The sequence below is a fragment of the Fundulus heteroclitus genome, chromosome 12, assembly GCF_011125445.2.
Source record: "Fundulus heteroclitus isolate FHET01 chromosome 12, MU-UCD_Fhet_4.1, whole genome shotgun sequence".
Classification (NCBI taxonomy): domain Eukaryota; kingdom Metazoa; phylum Chordata; class Actinopteri; order Cyprinodontiformes; family Fundulidae; genus Fundulus; species Fundulus heteroclitus.
This window is the reverse complement of record NC_046372.1, coordinates 3,589,009-3,608,763: the sequence shown is the minus strand read 5'-3', so window position 1 is coordinate 3,608,763 and position 19,755 is coordinate 3,589,009. Positions and strand designations below refer to the sequence as shown.

Genomic DNA, 19,755 nt, shown 5'->3' with positions numbered 1-19,755 from the left:
GGGCCCGGATATGTGGTCTCTGTGTTGCTAATGCACCGTTTCTGGCTGTGGACAACTATGTTCTCATATCAGCCTAAGATTAGCTGATTATAATAAGCAGGAACAAAATTTTACTTCTTCCTCTTCCTTGAGTTATTTATAGATCTTCGTCTGGACTAATTTTCTTTACTTGTCATAACTTGTTTGTTCATAATCTGTTCTTGTGAAAAAAATCATATTAATTGGACATAATACTGATACATATTTAATGTTTTTCAGAGCATATTATGGATAGTAAAGTGATGTCAATCTGCTCATTGGGTCTTTTTTTTATTGCCACAAAACTTCAACAGAAATCTTAAAGCAGCTGTTACAAAATATACTACAGATGACATACTATGTGACATGTTTGTCAAGATTAAAGATGCATGGTGTCTAATGTAATTTACCTCCTCTCCTTTCAGCTCAGCAGCATCAGCAAAGCCATCAACTCCACAGAGACGCCTGTGAAGGAGAAACATGCACGACGTATCCTTAAAGCTGCTTCATTTTTGTAAACTTTGCATTGTTTGAGGAGGACGTTGTGATCACAAAGCATAGATCTCACAGAAAGCTCCTTCTTGTGGGTTTTATTCTCTCAAACTCCTTTTTTAATTTCAATCTCTCTTTTAGCAGCATCAGGGGTGTTGCTCAGGTTTAGCACCTGTCCAGAGCACGATCAATGCAGTCGGAAATTTGGAAACCGGTCTGCCATTGTTCACAGATGCTAATGGAGCCAATGCACTGATGTGTTTTATTTAGACAATGAGCCGCCTTAACCTTTTGCAGTGCCCATCCCAACCCCTAAAGAGCAATGCTGCATTCGATTTGACTCTGAAATCAGACCTTGGATCTGAGAGTGACGCCACATCTTGTACTTGGTTGCAAGTTGGAAAACCAATGAGATTTAATTGTTGTGGTCGGAGACTAGATTAACTGCTGTTGGCACTAACTGTAATTATCTCCTTTTTATGTTGTTAAAAACAAAAGAAACTGCTTAAAAAAAAGTCAAAATAAACAGTTCTTGCAACTGCCCTCAGTTTATATGGGAGGCAACAATATTTTGATTTTGGTTCCATGGTATAATCAGTAAATATCAAAGCATTTTTACATATAATTGAGTTCAATTATTGTTTGCTGTTTAGTGGTAGAATTACACTAGCTGTTCTGAAGTAGGCCCTCTGATAAAGGTTATTTTTTTCTGAGCTGTATTGTTTTTAGAATCTTAATGCTAATAGTTTTGGGTCACTTGCCTTTAAATGCACATGAGATTTAATCTGATGTTGGGCAACCCTTGCTGGGAAGACTTCCCACAAGGTTTAGGAATATACTTACAGCATATATTTTTTACCATTCTTATACGGGCCTATTTTTTAGGTTAGTCACTTATATTGGATGGTAAGGCACGGCCAGTCTTCGTCATCCAGTCAGGCACGTGGGCCTTGCTTTGTGCACTGAGTTGTGTTGGCACAGGAAGAAGCCATTCCCACAAAGTTAGGAACACAAAAGTGTTAAAATAAGTAAAATAAAAAACAGCCACAATGCAGACAGGCAAGTGCTGTCTTGTCTTCCTGGAAACTACCAAGCCCAGACTTGTGCACTGGATTGACAGAGAGTCGTGGTTTCTCACTCCAGAGAACGGCACCTGCACTGCTCTAGAGTAGAAGTATGTTTTATACTACTGCATTTAATGCTTTGCATTGCACTTGGTGATGCAAATGGTAAATGCCCTGCAATTGTATTGTGTCTTATCAAGTTCGAAGACTCACACACCTCATTAAGTCAGTTAACCATTCATACACATGATGGTGAGCTACATTGTAGCCACAGCTACAGCCACAGATTGACAGAAGGTCTTCATGTGGCCTTCAATGACAGTTAAGTCAAACTTTTAAAGCAACAAGTCATTCCACTTATAAATGTTTACAGGCCTTTAAAATAAGGAGGTTTTGTGTACTTCTGATGCTGCAGCAGCCCTGACTGAATGCATAGCAATGGCTCTTCATTCTCATGGTACCATAGTGGGATTCACTGCGCTCCTTACAGTGACAGTCTGCAGATAGAAAAACTGGTTGTTTTTGAGGGATAAAGCGAATAAGAAAATGGATGGATGGACTGAATAATAGTAGTTAGTAGTTTTGTCCAAAGCATACATGAAAGCGCCAGAAAGATGCAAAAATGTTCATGTAAAGAAGCACCGTTTAAAAATGCCTTGTCCGCAGTGTGTTTTGATTAACAGGCTTGTTAAATATCAGTTGTGTGGTAGTTTGTGTTTTCCTTAACAACATGAACAGGAATCATCTTGGGGACACACAGGGAGAAGGGAGCCTTCACCTTCTGGTCCTATTCACAGGGTTTCCCTCTGGGCACCAGCTCCCTGCTGTGCTGGAAGTTCTGCCACGTGCTGCACAAAATCCTGCGGGACGGCCACCGCAATGTAAGGCAACCGGCACCGCTTCACTTGATTGTTAACCAGGAAAACTCCGTCCTTGAGATTAAGGCATTTGCAGTAAAGGCAAAAGCATTTTTGATCTTTCTGCTTTGTTAAACTGCCTTCGATCCCTTTGAATGCAAAAACTTTGTGGAAAATAAAAAAATGAGCCGGTATCTCTGAGTGAATTTGATTGCTGCTCAGCGCAATATTAGTTTTTTATTTATTGAATTAGGACAATGCATATTAATGAACAAACCAGGAAAACTTCAGAATAAATGTGCCAGGATTGGCACAATAGCGAAATTGCATCTGCTGTCCTAAGGCAGGCACCACAAAACATTAAACATTCATCAAGACATACCTCTAAAAAAGTTTGATAGCTTTCCAAATCTAAAATATTATACTTACTTGTACTTCATTACAATACTAAAAATGAAGCGGTTTCCTGTCTAATATTTTCAATGTTTTCTTGTAGAGAGTCATGATATGTTTTAAAGTGCCCTCTAGTATGGGAGGTAAGCTGTTTATTCAACCTCTGCAGGTTCTTCAAGACTGCATGCGACATTACGATTCTCTAGCTGAAACTGGGAAAGTATGGGTGAGTCCCAGCATCTTTATTTTAATCTTATCTAAAAGCTTTTAAAGGTTTTGTTGATTGATTGTTTCCCCACTCGGGTTGTTTGCAGAGCCACCTCCATGACAAATATGGACAGCTAGTGTCTCTGTATATCAAGCTGCTCTGCAAAAAGATGGTGTTTCATGCTAAGGTACATGCATTTCTGCCACGCATGCGTAATGCACCGCAACCTTGTTTTACTGCTCTGGCTAAAGCTCGAACTTTGCGTCTGTGCAGCATACGGATATCCCTCCGAACCTGGAGGTGACCGATGATGTGCTGGAGCGCGCTGCGGGGACGGACATTAATAATGTGTGAGTTTCCATAATGGCTAGCCTCCGTATCTTACAGAGTCGGAGCTTCATTGTGCCTTAGTGGGGCCTCCTGTCTGTGTGACAAAGATATCGCCTTCTGTCCCGCAGGTTCCAGCTCACAGTGGAGATGTTCGATTACATGGACGTAGAGCTGAAGCTGGCCGAGACAGGTGAACACAAAAACTCCTCCTACCTTTTTTTTTCTCAGGCAGAGGAAACCTGAGCTGCAGCCAAGGACTGCTGCCTGCAGACCTGCTCTATTTATGCACAAATATCAGCCTCAATTAAGACGTGTTAGTGTAAGAAGCTGATGGGCTGCATGTCTTCACATAGACGGGGAACAACTCTGTGACTGAGGGACTCACTTTGGTTAGAATTCCTCTTTACTTTGTTGTTTCGCCAATGAGGAAATGCCTGCAGTCAGAGCTCATTAAAGTGATTTCCTCCTGTTTAGCATTAATGACATGTTTGTTCCAGACCTACAGGGTGCGGGTCCAGTATCACAACACCAGAAACAAATTTAGCAACTGTGCTTGGAATGTCATGTGGATTAAAAATCCTAATAAGTGTTTCCATGGTTCACAAAGTTATCATGCGAGCTGTATAAGCGCAGAGAGGTGTTGTCAGTGGTTAAAACAAGTTGCCACTGTCAAGATGAATTTATATGGATGTCTGTTAGTGCCAGAATTCAGAAAAATGAATTACATTTAATTATTTACCTAATACAGAGATATTCAAGTCTTGTGTTACAACTTGGAGTGAAGCCTTTAAATAAATATTTTCTCATCAAATCTACAACATCTGGGTCACCTCTAATGCTGCATCGCTGTAGTTTAGGAATCCAAATCCAGACTGTTTGTTTGCGGCTAAACTACCACATGAACATTTGACAATTATTGTTTAATCTTTTGACATTTGTTAATGTTTACCTTTTAATCCATTAACATTTGATTTACCATCCACAAATCTGCTAAAGACTGCAAATTTGAAAATTGATATAACTGTAATATTTACTAGTAATCTAATGTAATGTTGAACTTCTTAATGCATCAACCAAAACGCTGTTTTACCTTTTATTATTTTTATTATTAAACCTTTATTTAATCAGGAATGTCATAATTGAGAGAGGGAGACTTGGCAGTAAAGACCAATTTAACCCCAGTTTATCCCTGTCTTCATTTGGTTCTCTCATTCACTATATATTCCACCAAATAAGGTTTGGATGGTTTTCTTTTCCTCACACTAAGCTGGAGGATTTTTTTAATATTGTGAAATGATTTTCTAAATACATTTTTAACCCATTTGTTCTCAGTTCTAAGTAATGATGATATTCAGGCATTAGGGTATAAATTACAATGTAATTAATGAGTGCAAGTAAAGACATGAGTGTTAAACTTCTGAATGAACGGAACAGGAAGTGCTTTTATTTTGAAGGGAACTTAATGCTGCTGCTGGCTTAGCAGCGGGAAAATGACAGAGATGGGTTACGTTATTTTAACTGAGTCCAGTTTTCAAACAGTGCTTCAAATATTGAACAAGGAATGGTCATATGCCAGATAACTGACTGTTGACATGAATGACGCTTAAATGTGGTTCGTATGTCTCTTTGTTTTCTTCCCACAGTGTTGCGCCAGCTGAACTCCTCGATCGCGGTCACCAGCCTCACATCGGGCCAGTGTCGCCTGGCTCCGCTCATCCAGGTCATCCAGGACTGCAGCCAGCTCTACCACTTTAACGTCAAGCTGCTTTTCAAGCTGCATGCCTGTAAGAACGCCTACTGCGCTGCAAAAACACACACCTGGTCCCTGAAGCATGTCAACCGCATCAGTAATTCTGCGTACCTAAAACTGCATAATGATTTCAGGCCTGCCTCCTGACACTCTACAAGGACACCGTGACCGTTTCCGTGAGCAGTTTACCAGGTCAGTGAATGCTCCAAAGTTTCTGTTTTATTCACGTTACAGCCACAAACAATATATTTTTATTGGGATTTTGTGTGATAAACCAGGGGTTCCCAAACTTGTGACCCTTAAAATAACAGAACCAGAGACTGGTAGTCTCCAGTTTTTTAAAGGTTGCCCTTCCCCTCACAAGTATACACAGAATTGTGTTGGTTTATCACATAAAATGCAATATTGTGAGGTTGTACTGTGATCAAATCTGTGGGGGGAGGAATCAAAAATTTTCGTAATTTTTGTAATTTTATTAAGGATCCCCATTAGCTGTTGCCATGGCAAACAGCTAGTCTTCCTGGGGTCCACATTAAAAACATACAGTAAAAAACAGTTACAAATATAAAAATTTCCAAAAATGTAATTTCTTAAAAATTACTATAGGAAGTACAAAAGAACAAGTAAAATAAAACAGCCAATAAAACAAGAACAAAATAATAAAACAGCCAATAAAACAAAAACACTTCAGGGCATCAAATGGAGTCTCAGATTCTTTTTAAAAGATAATTTACTATGAGTGCAGCGGATGTAGTGAGGTAGATTATTCCAAAGGTGTAATGATCTATATATAAAGGATCTCTTTAGAGCATTGGTTTTTGGACCTGGTAAAACAAGCTGCCCATTACAAGAACCTCTAGTGTTGTGATCATGAACAGAATTACTATAAACAATTTGTGAATGTATAAAAGCAGGAACATTACTGCTCATGACTGACTTAAACAGGATAAGTGTATTAAAAAGCAACTTGTTCTCAACAAGGTGTGAATATTTTTACGATGAGCCATATCCAATCTTCCACACACTGGTTCTTCCTATCAGACTAGAAGGGTTTTCCGCCTTGTTCTACACATTACCAGATTGTGCATATTTGGTTATATTTGACTTGGTGATACGGTCTGCCCCGCACATCACTTGGGAAGCTGACCACAACTGGAATTGCTGACTGGTCAGACTGTGCGTAATGTGCATATATGTTGTGCCTTGTGTGTTTTTCTTTGCACAGCCAGAAGAACTTCTTCAACAGAGCCAGAGAGATGGTGTATTTCAAGAGGCTGATCCAGATTCCCAGGCTGCCTGATGTAAGAGTGGAAAAATGACCACATCGCTGCTGAGTCACAACCCCGTTCTGGGTGTTACAGACTTCATTACAAATCCCAAAGGGGTTCTGTGCTGCTTACAAGATCGTGATTTAAGCAACATGTTTCCTGACATTTGATCAAACAATGCTGAATGAGTGCTTTTCTTGCAGTCTCCCCCAAACTTCCTGCATGCAGCAGCGCTGGCCAAACACGTGAAGCCGGTGGTTGTCATCCCTGAAAACGACGAGCAACCAGACGACGATGACGACGAACCAGAGCCGCTCATCGAGGTCAGCGACGCCCCAACGCCCAGCTTGCAGTCTCAGCCACAGGTAGGTTTCACTAATCACAGCTGCACGGATGTATACAGCGTGTTTCCTGCTGCCTAAACGTTTTTTTTTTTTTGTACTGCTGTTTGATTCATCAGGTGGACATATTTGATCAAGCATTTGGACCTCCAAATGGAGGCTTTGACGAGAGGTGAGCCAGGCAGCCTTCTAGGTGCTGAACTGCTGATTAGGTTTTTAAATACCGGCCACGTTTGACTGTTGAATGTTTTCGTCTGGCAGAGATCTCCAGATTGAAAGCCTGAAGTCAGAACTCGAGCTGCTAAGAATGGAGCTCGAGAAAGTCAAAGCAGAGGTGAGGATTCCTGACTAGTCTGATGCTTCTTTTTTTTGTTTTTGTATGTATGGCTGCAAAAAGTCATGATTATCTAGCTGCAAAGGAATCTGGCTCATGCATGTTGCTGGAAGCTGAGGAATGTAGCAAGTAGAGTCTGAATGTCAGCTGACTGAAGTGTTGGTCGCTCACCTTTTGATAAATTGCAATTTTAAGATTGACTGTTTATATTAAAGCGCCTAAGGGCAAAACTTTTCCACATTTTGTTGCATTTTTTTTCTTACAGTTAAATATCTGAAAACTGTGGCATGCATTATATTCAGCCTCCTTGACCCTTATTCTTAATGGAAAGAAAACAGCCTCAAGAAGACCAAGAAACTAGGAAATGTCTGTCTCTAGATTTGTAAAGCTGTTGGAGACATACCTGAGAATTCTTGCAGCTGCAGAAAATATATAAATAAATGCACCATTAAATGGCCCATTAAATAATTAAATGTACCATGAAATATTGAAATGTAAAATCCATCCATCCATCCATTTTCTGACCCACTTAATACCTGATCGGGTCGCGGGGGTTGCTGGTGCCTATCTCCAGCGTTCACTGGGCGAGAGGCGGGGTACACCCTGGACAGGTCGCCAGTCTGTCGCATGGGCAATGTAAAATTAAATAATTAAATGTAAATTAAGGTCAATATTTTTGGTGTAAAGTGCAGAAAAAACTTTAATAATGTGTTGCAATTTGTTTACCACACACTGGTTGAACAGCTCAAACCTCTTTATCCCTAGTTTGGTCTGAAATAGCTCTAATAAGTTGACAAGATGCTGTGGTACAGCGTGGGGGACGCTGTGACAGACCGGATCAACATTAGCGCCGCCCACTGACTGACACCAGCTGGCATTCTCTCACAAACTTTTTAAATATATTTAAACAAAACTGGGGATATATAGGCTGGAGTTTCTCACCCAGTTTGTGGTAAACAAATTGCAACATGTTATTAAAGTTATTTCTGCACTTTACACCAAAAATATTGACCTGGGAGTCAATATTCAACTAAGAAGAAGTTAACTTTTCTTGTTCAGTGTGAAGCAGCCAATCAGGCGTCAGGGTTTCCCTAATCCCGCCCACTGAGTTTGATGCGTAAAGGTGACGGTTTAAATAATGTCATGATGAGTCTGCTGCGCGACGCCATGAAATAAATACAGAGCGGAATAATGATATGAATATTCAAATGAATTTATTTAAGAAAAATGACATTTTGTTATTTAATAATTTAAAAAGGCATATTTAAATATTAAATTTTACATTTGATAATTTTATGATACATTTAACTGTTTAATGATGTATTAAATAAAGAAATTGTACATTATTCACTGGAACATTTAATGGTACGTTTCAATATTATTCTATTCTTCATTCATTTATGGTATATTTACATCATTTATTTCATGATATACTTATTTATTTAATATGGTCCCGTTTAACACTCCATAATAAGGTTTGCAGCTGATATGTGACAAAATGTTCTGGGGTTGTGAATACTTTTTTCGAGGCTCTTGTATCCGTTTTGTCTCAAACCTGCTTCTCCTGTTTGGACCTGAAGGCTCAGCGCTACGTCACACAGCTTAAGTCCCAAATCAACAGTTTGGAGGCCGAGCTGGAGGAGCAGCGCGTGCTCAAGCAGCGGGCCCTGGTGGAAAACGAGCAGCTGCGCATGGAGCTGGAGGCAACCCGCCGCCGGAACGCGGAGCACGAGAGCTTACAGAACACCTTCCTAGAGGCAGACAGTAAGAAGTGTCCTATAAAACGCTTGTTTCATCATCACCGCTGCAAGCAAGCACAGAGCAAGCCAATCCAATCCGATCATCTCTGTCTGTGCAGGAAAGGCACAAGCCACCGAGCAGCGATACAATAAACTGAAGGAGAAGCACACGGAGCTGGTGGCCAGCCATGCCGAACTGCTCCGCAAGGTACAGACTCCAGGCCGGCCGCGGAGATGTTCGCTGTCAACGACCTGTCGTCGCCGGGCCTGGTGTTTTTAACGCTGAGTGTGTTGACGTGCTAACAGAGTGCAGACACGGTGAAGATGCTGTCAGCCACCCAGCAGACTCAGGAGGAAGTGGAGAGGACGAAGCAGCAGTTGAGCTTCGAGGTGGAACGGGTCAGACAGGAGGCCGATTTGAAGGTTAGTGTTGCCATTTTTTATTTTTGCAATGAATGTGTGTCTGTGATGATATTTATCAGCGGTGTCTCTGTAGATGGAGGAGCAGAAATTTGAGATGGAGAGGCTGAAAAGAGAGCTGGAAGAGAAGATGGCAGAGGTGACGCGGGTTAAGGCGACTCTGCAGAGCAGCGAGATGGTGAGAGTGCCTCTAAAATAGCTTCACTGATGTGCCGCTAATTCAGCTTCTTTCAGAGCGCTCATCAGTTCTGCTAGCGAGGCGCAAGACTTTTACAGATGGACTTTTGCCTCCTTCACTGGCGGCCATCTGCCTCCGCTGGCTTTCCTCCTCATCACTCTGTTTCTTCCTTTTTTTTTTTTCTTCTCACCAGACATCGTTGGAAGTGAACAACAACATGACGGCTCTGCAGGCGGAGAAGGAGCGTCTGATGCGATCTGTGCGAGAGAAGGAGGCGGAGCTGTCATCTCTGCGGCAGGAGGCGCAGCTGCAGCAGTCGTCGCTTCAGCAGGAACGGCAGAGGAGCAGCAGGGAGCTGGGAGAGCTGCAGAGCAAGCTGAAGGAGAAGGTCAGTCAGGACGCAAGGGCCCTACTCGGTTACATTTTAAACTAAGCAGCTCTATAAAAAGCACAGTTAGTGTGAAATAAAAACGTGATCCATCACAGGTTAATGGCAACAATGATTTCCTAGCGTAACAGAAAGATATGTCAAAATTATTCTTCTATTATCTAAATCACACGTGTCAAACTTAAGGCCCGTGGGCCGAATCCGGCATGTCAAGGCAATTTCTCCGGCCCTCAAGAGCCAAAAAAAAAAACATGTTATAAAGTAGAGATATATATCCTTTTTAAAGTGGCTAAAACTGTGCCTTCTGTTTTTTTTATTATGGTGTAGTAACAGCATCCTGCCACAGGTTTTTCTCCACAACCCAGAAATAACCAAAAAGAGGAAAAGTGATGCAGAATGATGAGTTTAAAGTGTAACTCACCCCAATATCAACTTTTATTTTTGGCAGATGAGCTGCATAAACTGGGCCTTAGGGTGCTACTTTAATGTTACTCTGAAAATCTTTACATTTTTATGTGTACTGGAATGAAAGTATGAAATTTAAGTGTCGTCTGTAAAGGTTGAACCGGCCCTTTTAATGGCTCCATGATGTCCAGAGTGGCCCAATATAGAAATGAGTTTGTGAGTTTGTGGAGTGATAAAATTTCCTCAAGTCCAGTTTACAAGCACCTTTATGCAAACATCCATAATTGGATCTTTTTAGATGTAAAGTCAATAGACTGAGTTTAGCTGGGGTCCATATAACCGCCAGTGGATGATGACTCAAATGGACGAATTGCATTTAAACTACTTTCAAGACCCATTAAAGAGGATATGGCTGATTTTATAGTTCTTTGTTCATATCCTGACAGTGAAACGGACCCCTTTCAGACCTGGTATCACCATCCATCCTTGCTTTTTTGGATGCAAATTGACCACTTTAAGCTGGACTGTTCACACCAGCCATTAAAGTCTATGCTGAGTCGTGATATAACACAGCAGCTTTTAGGTCCAGTTGGTCTACTTGTGTTTCACTAAAACCACTAAATCTGGTCTCTATTATTAACATAGATCAGATTCACATAAGTTGCGTTTTTTGCAGATTTGGCTGCTATAATAATATTGATATAAACTATAAACTGATATAAAATTGGATTAAATTCGCTCAGTTTTTTTCTAAAAAGGTCTTGACACAAGTTTGGGAGTCTTTGACAATTCTGGCAACATGCACTTGGAGCGCTGCTGTTTTTAAGCACATGGAGGCAAAAAACTGTTTTATAATAGCAGTGTTTAATTTTAATAGTTCTCTTCATGCAATACAGAGACGTTCAAGTGACGACTCAGTCGCTTGACGGGAGTCCCATCGGTGCGTGGGCCCTTTTAATGTGTTTGTTTTATTATCATTAATTATTTTAATTTAACTAAGAAGTTTGTGATCAGAAATGAGACAGGCTTCTATGAAAAGACAATAAATTGATGTAAAATTGGTATCAATTTAAAAAAAATGCATTCATCTGTTTTTATTTACCCTATAAACTCTGCTCAGACATCGATGGAAAAATCTTTAGTGGCCACACGGTAATCTACCCCTTCTCATATTTGCTGAGCTGCTTTAGTGATATTTACTTTTACCGATGTGTCTGATAAGCTCTAAGCCTGGCTGGCAGGTATGTTACTCTCTTATCAAATGCATCAGCTTCCATTGTTTCAGAAACCTCACTTGGCTGAGATCCAAAAGCAGGCCTGACATAAATAATCGTGTGTGAGAAACACTGCAGATAAGTTAATGTGAAACGCAAAACTGCTGCCGTGACTGTTCAAACCTACTAACAGTTTTATTTATTGTCATTTAAAAATCTTATGGGCTGTGATGCATGCATAGCATACTGTACATGATAAACGTTTTTATATCTGCGTGTTGTTTTGTGGGCTTTATGTAGACCAGTGTGGAAGAGCAGATGAAGAAGAAGCTATTGGAGGAGCAGTTCACTCTGCTCCAAGGCACCATAGCGGAAGCTGAGAACATCATCCAAGACGCTGTTGCCAAGCTGGATGATCCTCTGCACATACGCTGCACCAGCTCTCCAGGTCCAATTGCTGCTAAATCCACATGATGCTACAATTAAGAGCAGCTACATCTGGCATTATATATGCTTACTAGATGTCCCCGTATAGCACTGCATGTAGATCTTAGATTTATCTTTTCTTCCCCTCGCAGATTACCTCATAAATCGGGCAGAGGCCACGCTGGGCTCCATTGACAAAATGAAAAAGGGACACGCGGATTATCTGCATAACATGGAGGGTGAGTTCCTTGGCTTCATGACGCATTGTGGTTGGTTTGTAAGGCTGTCTTGTGTAACCATCCCTTCCCTTACTTTACGGTCTCGTAACCAGATGCTGGCGGACTGCTCAGGTCTCTGACCCAGTTCTCCCACTTGGCTGCGGAGACGATCGTCAATGGCAGCGCTACAGCACACATGGCACCCACTGACCAAGCAGATCGTAAGGAACTTTCCTGGAAACACTTTTCCCATTTTTAACTGCTGGATATACCACCCACAGCATTTATTTTACATAAAACCAAAACGCACTTCCGTCTCACTTGCGTGTGTTTGCAGAAGCGCAGGTTTTAAAAGTGCTTTTATTTTTGGTGAACAAGCCTTGCAGAAATGTTGCTGATGGTTTACCTTTGCACTTTGATGTCCTGCAGGACTGACGGAGAACTGCAGAGGCTGTGCCACTCAGAGTCTGCAGTACCTAAAGGATCTGAAAGCCAAGAACACCCTGCAGAAGGCGGATCCAGCTTCTGTTCGAGTGATTGTCCAGAAGATCCTGCACCTGGGTCAGGTGAGAGGAAACTGCTGGATTTCTGCATCACAGACTCTTGGTCCCTCACAAACATCGTGACACTTCCAAAACATTTTCAGGCTTAGGACGCCTAGAATAATACAGTTTCAGACATTTGTGCTAATTATAGCCACTGGAACATATATTTAACATGATTGATGCTTTATTTTAATGTAGAAGTCCTTGGCCCCATGTTCTGCTGTCATAGTTTAACCTTCATTTAATTTGCTCATACGTTGCTCTTTTATAGTTCCAAAACAAACTTCCATGTATTTTATAGGGATTTTATGTGATAGATCAGCACAGAATAGTGTATTATGGTGGACAAAAATAATTTTCAGTCTGAAAGGTGTGGCATGCATGAACTGTATATTGAGGCCTCTTTGATACCACAGTAAAGGAATCTATTGCAACCAGTGGCCTTGAGAAGTCACCCCAATTGGGAATTAGAGTCCACGGTGTGTGTTTCCAGTGTAGATACAGAAGTTTTGTGAACAACAGATGGGTTGAAGCTAGCGGTAGCAGTATGACCATGTGCGAACATGAAGGATTAGAACAGGGGTCACCAACATGGTGCCTGTGGTCACCAAGTAGCCCTCGAGGACCACATGTGGTGCCCACGAGCCTGCTCTAAAAACAGCACAATCCACCAGTGAGCTGCAATAAATTGAATCTAAAGCTTTATTTTATTCCGTTACTCTTCCTGTTTATTCACACTTCAAAAACGATGATATCTATAACAAAGCATGAAAAATGTGTTTATTTTACATAACGTTAAGGTAAACTCTGATTCTTCTAGTTCAAACGTCAGTACTGGTAGCCCTTCGTATGACACAACACCAATGAAGTAGCTCTCAGTTTTAAAAAGGTTGGTGACCCCTGCTCTAGAAGTTCCCTTTTTAGATAGTTGCTCTTGGATTAGAACATGTTGATGATCAGCTAAAGCAGAGAGATTGTTCTTTTTAAATTCACTAGTTTTTGGGTCTGCCAACTTTTGTCAAAAAGCATTTTGCATACTTGACGTTCACTCAGACTGTTTAGCCAAAGTACGAAATGGATAAAAATCGTTATGATCAGATTGTTATTCAGGGCTAAATAATATGGTTTACACTGGAGAAATTATAGTTGAAATTTATCTAGGGGATTTCACCGTTTAAAGAAAATCAAATGATTTTCTTGCCATACTCCACATTCCTGGTATAGAAAAAAAGTCCCTGTGGTCACATAGTTACCACAGTTCAGAGGAAATACTGTGTCCTTCACAATTATTAACACCGCTGCTAGAGATGAAAACCTTGAAATGAATGAATCTTTTAATAGCAAATAAATTTTTTGTATTCATCAGTAGTATAAAAAATCTAACTTTAGTTCAAGTAAATTGCTTTTAGGACAAACAATGCGTAGAGAGTGTCGCCCATGTATGTTTTTAACTGAATACCCAATGACATAATTATTAGCACCCCTACTCTTAATACTTTGCTCAACCTTCTTTTGCCAATAATATTCTGGTATACTATTACCTCAGCGATATAATGCAACTAAGGGAAAAGATTAACTTGCACATCTTTAAATGAGAGTCCTTCAAGTGTTGTTCACCCTTAACACTACTCGTTAGCTTTTTTTTTTCTACTGCATTAATGTTTTTTGTTACATGGGTTTAGTCTGTTGTTTTTCCACCTAAATCCAGACTGAGATAGTTTTTAATGCTGTTTTTTTTTTTTTTTTTTTTTTTAATCCAGGAGCTGCGGCCGAAGGGCATGGACATCCGTCAGGAAGAGCTGGGGGATCTGGTGGATAAAGAAATGGCAGCAACATCGGCATCAATTGAGGAGGCTGTACGCAGGATTGAAGTAAGCGATGACTTATTGTAATATGCACTGATCAAAAGACCAGTGTTAAAATATAACGTCTTGTCTTGATAATAATTGTCCTGTATGAATTTCAATTTAGGAAATGATGAACCAGGCACGAAAAGACACGTCAGGAGTAAAACTGGAGGTCAATGAAAGGTTAGCTCCTTTTTGATTCTGTGTATGTCTAAACCGATTGAAATCTAGTCTGAAACACTGACGCATTGGTTTGTAATGAAAGCGTTCTCATCGGCGTTTTGGTATTTTAAAATCTTGTGGAAATTTGTATTGAATCCCAGTTTTATCTTATATTTCCAGAATCCTCTACAGCTGCACAGATCTGATGAAGGTGAGTCTTTGTTTTTCTTGATGAGTCTGTCACAGACCCATTGTGATCCCTGTGAACATATGTGGCGCGTGTTTCTTGCTCATCTTCACACGCACTCTCCTTCAGGCCATCCGCATGCTGGTCGTAGCGTCCACAGACTTGCAGAAGGAGATCGTGGAGAGTGGGAGGGTGAGTCACTGTTTTCTGATCTTCCAACACAAAGCAGGCAGCTTATTCATCCCCGAGTATAGAGCAAGTCGCATCGTTTCATTCAGAAACCTCCTCTAAATGCATATGTGTGTTGCTCCTTAAGGGTGGAGCAAGCATTGGGGAGTTCTACGCCAGAAACTCTCGCTGGACCGAGGGACTCATCTCCGCTGCCAAGGCTGTGGGATGGGGAGCCACGGAGTTGGTGTGAGTTCCTGCTGTTTGCCGTCTTGCTTTGCTGCCTGTTTTAAATTCTGTGAGAAGAAAAGTGTCTGAAGGCTTGTTGTAATTTATACGTCTCTGATTGTAGAGAGTCTGCCGACAAGGTCGTGCTGCACACGGGTAAATACGAGGAGCTGATCGTCTGCTCGCATGAGATCGCCGCGAGTACAGCACAGCTGGTCGCTGCTTCAAAGGTAATAGTTTAACATGTACAAAGAAGGTGCGTTAAAACGGCGGATGGTTACCACTTTAGCCTTTTATAAAGGCTTCTCAAATGGTTAGCAATCCTGTTATTAATTCATCCTGAATGATTTTAGAAATAATCATTAAACAGGCATATGGTAGGTTTTGGAAATGGGACATTTTAGTCTTCTGTCTTGCCCATTGAAGGGTGCATGTTATTATTTTACATATTTTCCGTTACAGCTATGTTCAGACTCGTAGGTCACCATATGTATATTCATTTCCACTTTGAGGTGGAAACGTATGTAAAACAGCATGAAGGAAGAAGGGGGAGCAGAAGGCAGTCGAGAGCATAACTGAAGGTTGCTGAATAGCGATGTTGGTTTCAGTGCCTTCCTGTTATAGTGAGAATGACCCAAAAATTTCTTTTCGTTGTTGATTTATTTATTTTTTATTTCTTCTTAGGTTTTGAACTATTGTTATTTACAGGGGAAAGGTATTGTAATATCTTACCAACTGAAGATTTCTTGACAGTTCCTCTCATGTAATGTAAGAAAAATGTATTCCTTGTCTTTCAAATCTTCAGCAAATTGAAAGTTTAGTAAAGCCAGTTGTGTTTGGGTTTTATACTTTGTACCCTGGGCTCTGTTTTAAAAGTCACATCTTCTTTCTAACTCTGTTTTATAATGCCTAATTGGGTTGATGTTTATAAATCCTGAAATGGGAAAGTAATTTTTCAGGACAGAAATACTGATTAGGTATTTTAATTGGCTCACATGGGTTCATTGGAGTCCAGTATTGTGCACAAGTAATAAAAAAACATGAACTGCACTTCAGATGCATAACCTAATACAGTTAAAAGCAAAGTCTGCAATTGGAATTAGAATTAGGCAGAAATGGATCAGGAATTTTTTCATACAAACAGAGAAGCAAAAAAATCATTTAACATTCCACTTTTTAATTTATTGTAGTCTGATTAGATTTTATTTTTACTAAGTGGTAGTACAACAAAATAAATTCTTTGATTTTAAATATCATTCAGCTAATTCTGATTGGACTTCCTCAATGGCATCTGGAAAAAGAAACTATTAAACTTCTTTAAAAATAAAAATCTGTGATTGTTACCTTTCTTAACATCTATTCCCTAAATTCAAAGTTCGAAGCAGAATAACTAATCCGTCTGCCAGCTGGCTCACTGCCCAGGACTGGTGTTAAAAAGGAAAACTCGTTTTTATTCTTAGCTGACAGCCGTCTCAGTCCCTCCGAGGATGAAGGTCTGATCAAATGTCCCGATAAAAATAATTTGGGTGATGAACTCGTATCCAAACAGGGCTCTGATGATGGCAGAGAGGTAAAGTCTACAAAATGTTTTAATGTAAGCATGGATTTCAACTGTGTGTGAGAGACAAGAGTCAAAAACAAAAAGTCAGACCTCTGCTTCCGGTTCAACAAAGATAGGGGAGGTGGAAGGTTTCCGGAAACAAAATGAACCCTGCAGGATGGCATGTTTCCAGATGGCAGAGATGATGTACTCACTGAAAACCCAGCTGTTTTCTCTGAAGCTGTTCAGATTCAGTGATCTCCTCTTTTGCTCCCAGGTTAAGGCCGGCCGCAGCAGTAAGAGGCTGGGCGTTCTCCAGCAGGCTTCTCGTCACGTCAATGAGATGGCGGCTAATGTGGTGGCCTCGACAAAGACGGGCCAAGAAAACCTGGAGGAAAAAGGTGGGTGCAGATTTATCTGTGTAGATGATCAACAGAAACTCCAGATTTCTAACGCTTAATGTGCTCCAAACGCACAGCTCCCATGGACTTCTCTGGGATGTCTCTCATCAAGTTGAAAAAAGAAGAAATGGAGTCACAGGTTAGTTGTGTTGCTTATTATGACATTGATTAACAAAAAAAGTCTGACTGGAAGCTTTATTTCCATTTTTCAGTCATGAACCAACACAATCGTTTGGAAATAAAATAAGACACAAAAAAGCTTTTTCTTTAATAAATAAAGAAGTGCTTCAACTATAAGTCAGAAGCTACACCTTATTGATGTCAATCCTCAGGTGAAAGTGCTGGAACTGGAAAACGAGCTGGAGAACGAGCGTCTGCGTTTGGGTGAGCTCAGGAAGAAACACTACGATCTGGCCATCGTGCCTCTGGAGCAAGTCGCCAAGGAGAACGGAGACACGCCGTCGCTGGTCCAGCCTACCCGTCCTCTCAGCATGTCCCCCAAACCCAGCAAGCCTCCCCTCGGGAGGAAACCCACGCTCTCTCAAAAACCCAACATACCATCTAAACCTCCGGTTAGGATATTTAAAAAAAAAAAGAAATCTGTCAAAGTAAAAAAGTAGCACAGGATTTGTGTTGAAAATGTTCTTTTTCTTGTTTCAGCTCAAGTAAAAGCAGATGCAGAGCATGAGAATGCGTCACCGCTGGATGGAGAGAAGAAACGGACGGCCTTTTTTGTGAATATGCAGCTCTTTTTTTTGTGTTGCATACTGACAATCCAACGTCAACCTTCTCATCATTTTCCTTTTTATTCTTCTTTTCATTCCTTATTTGCCAAAATGGCCCAGAAGCCAATTTTTTTTTTATCTTAAAATGCCTGTAGGGAATGCTGTTTTATTCCTGTTTTCCCTTTATATTTTTAATGTTTGATATTGAGAACATTTTATTGTAGGCATTTCTTTAAATTATTTTCTGTATTACTAACAATTTAAAACTACTGCTCCTGTTTTTTTTTTTCTAGAACGTAAAGTTCAACCTAGTCAGATTTAATCATATCATGCCAGCCTTATTGCACACTCTTAGATCACTGTTTTCTTATTATACTCTGTTCTGTATTGTTATTTATGTTGTAACATGGTGGTTAATGGAGACTGGGGAATCACTTAGTGTGTGTGTTCACGTTATTACCGAAGTCTGGTATACCTCTAGCTTTGCCTTTTGTGTGCAAATTTGCAGTTTATTTGTCCTTAACTGAACAAGACTGTGTCAGAGGCCTTGAATAATACTTCATAGATGTGTTAAGTATTGCCTGTAAAGATATACAGTCTGTACAGGAGACTGGTACTTACACTACGCTTATCTCACGAATGTCCCTTTACAAGAGGAGATACGATGTTAAAGCATAGATAGACCCAAAGCTTGCACAAATATATCAGCTGTAGGTGTCCTTAATTATCAAACGCTTCTTGTAGGCTGAATAAATAGATTTAAGGTTAGTCGATGAGCAACTTTCAGGGTGTCTCTTTGAGTCTGGGAGCGTTTCCTACAGGGTCTTAAAATGCATCTCTTGTGTTCCGTCCTCTCCTCTTTAAGAATGTCTTTTTACTCTCAGATCTATTAATATATATTTTAGTAAAGATAATGGTGTTTTATTTCCTTGTAAGAAGTGTAAATGTCACACAAATAAACAATAAATGTTTGATTTAATGAAGTTTTGTGTTGCTTCATTACAGAAGTCCATTTTACAAAGATGAGAATCTTTTTTCTTTTTTGGGTATAATTTGGTAAACAGTTTTTGCAGAGAAGTGCTTGATAATACCCTCAGAAATGTAAACCTGTTTTAGTTAGCGTATTCCTAATGGCAGAATAACCACTAATATCTAGTTTGTAGTATTATGACATGGAATATTCAGTTAATTGTTGCTGATAATTAACCAAATACTGCAACTCAATAAGTTAGAATATTACTGAATTTCGCCCATTTAATTTCATCGGTCCAAAATATTTTTACAGATTCATTACAAAGTGAAATATTTGAATACAATGTTTTTGTTTATTTAGATGGTTGGGGCTTACAGCTGATAAAAACCTAAAATTATTTTTTTTATTATTATCCTCACTCAAGACCAATGGAGAAGTGTGTTTTTTTTTTTTTTGTTTTTTTTTAACAAAATGTCAGAAATGTTGAAATACAGAAATGTTGTCCCTGTGACAGAGTTCATGCTCAATTCTTGGTCATGGTTCTTTTTGCTTGATTTACTCCATTAATGCAATGAAGCTTGGAGGAGCTCAGCCTGTGGCCCTGCTGAGTTGTTAAAGGGCAAGTTCAGGTTTTTTTAAGAGGTTATGTGAGGTTATTATTGACAATAGTTTTGTAACAGTTAATATAAAGATGGCACATTACTATGGTGCTGTTGAGGAAGCCCAGGTAGTTTTAATATGAAACCCCACGGAGGATTAGGTCAGGCCAGTGACTGACCAATCAAGAACAGTGACGCTATTATCGTTAGAGGAGATCCTGGTATTTTTGGCAGCAAAGGGAACCATGGAGGCCTTTAAAATTTGTTGGTAGACTTGCTCCTTTGTCTTTGGACCTGATAACATTGGACCAACGGCATTAGACAAAATGGCTCCCAA

At 40.1% G+C, this 19,755-nt stretch overlaps 1 protein-coding gene across 1 annotated transcript in view; it reads left to right on the top strand.

Moving 5' to 3' along the window:
• Positions 1 to 18,829, top strand: part of hip1rb (huntingtin interacting protein 1 related b) — a 31,606-nt gene extending 12,777 nt beyond the window's left edge. The window contains exons 2-32 of the mRNA XM_012863398.3: positions 444 to 507; positions 2,313 to 2,455; positions 2,994 to 3,050; positions 3,139 to 3,219; positions 3,306 to 3,382; positions 3,491 to 3,552; positions 5,006 to 5,146; positions 5,247 to 5,304; positions 6,338 to 6,413; positions 6,584 to 6,745; positions 6,841 to 6,893; positions 6,983 to 7,055; positions 8,636 to 8,819; positions 8,914 to 9,002; positions 9,101 to 9,217; positions 9,291 to 9,392; positions 9,586 to 9,780; positions 11,700 to 11,847; positions 11,978 to 12,064; positions 12,157 to 12,264; positions 12,473 to 12,609; positions 14,349 to 14,459; positions 14,560 to 14,618; positions 14,778 to 14,808; positions 14,914 to 14,976; positions 15,101 to 15,201; positions 15,305 to 15,410; positions 16,998 to 17,121; positions 17,199 to 17,260; positions 17,454 to 17,693; positions 17,782 to 18,829. Coding sequence (XP_012718852.2) covers positions 444 to 507; positions 2,313 to 2,455; positions 2,994 to 3,050; positions 3,139 to 3,219; positions 3,306 to 3,382; positions 3,491 to 3,552; positions 5,006 to 5,146; positions 5,247 to 5,304; positions 6,338 to 6,413; positions 6,584 to 6,745; positions 6,841 to 6,893; positions 6,983 to 7,055; positions 8,636 to 8,819; positions 8,914 to 9,002; positions 9,101 to 9,217; positions 9,291 to 9,392; positions 9,586 to 9,780; positions 11,700 to 11,847; positions 11,978 to 12,064; positions 12,157 to 12,264; positions 12,473 to 12,609; positions 14,349 to 14,459; positions 14,560 to 14,618; positions 14,778 to 14,808; positions 14,914 to 14,976; positions 15,101 to 15,201; positions 15,305 to 15,410; positions 16,998 to 17,121; positions 17,199 to 17,260; positions 17,454 to 17,693; positions 17,782 to 17,790 — 3,120 coding nt within the window. The 3' untranslated portion in view covers positions 17,791 to 18,829. The remainder of the gene's footprint in view (positions 1 to 443; positions 508 to 2,312; positions 2,456 to 2,993; positions 3,051 to 3,138; positions 3,220 to 3,305; positions 3,383 to 3,490; positions 3,553 to 5,005; positions 5,147 to 5,246; positions 5,305 to 6,337; positions 6,414 to 6,583; positions 6,746 to 6,840; positions 6,894 to 6,982; positions 7,056 to 8,635; positions 8,820 to 8,913; positions 9,003 to 9,100; positions 9,218 to 9,290; positions 9,393 to 9,585; positions 9,781 to 11,699; positions 11,848 to 11,977; positions 12,065 to 12,156; positions 12,265 to 12,472; positions 12,610 to 14,348; positions 14,460 to 14,559; positions 14,619 to 14,777; positions 14,809 to 14,913; positions 14,977 to 15,100; positions 15,202 to 15,304; positions 15,411 to 16,997; positions 17,122 to 17,198; positions 17,261 to 17,453; positions 17,694 to 17,781) is intronic.
• Positions 18,830 to 19,755: the final 926 nt, after the last annotated feature.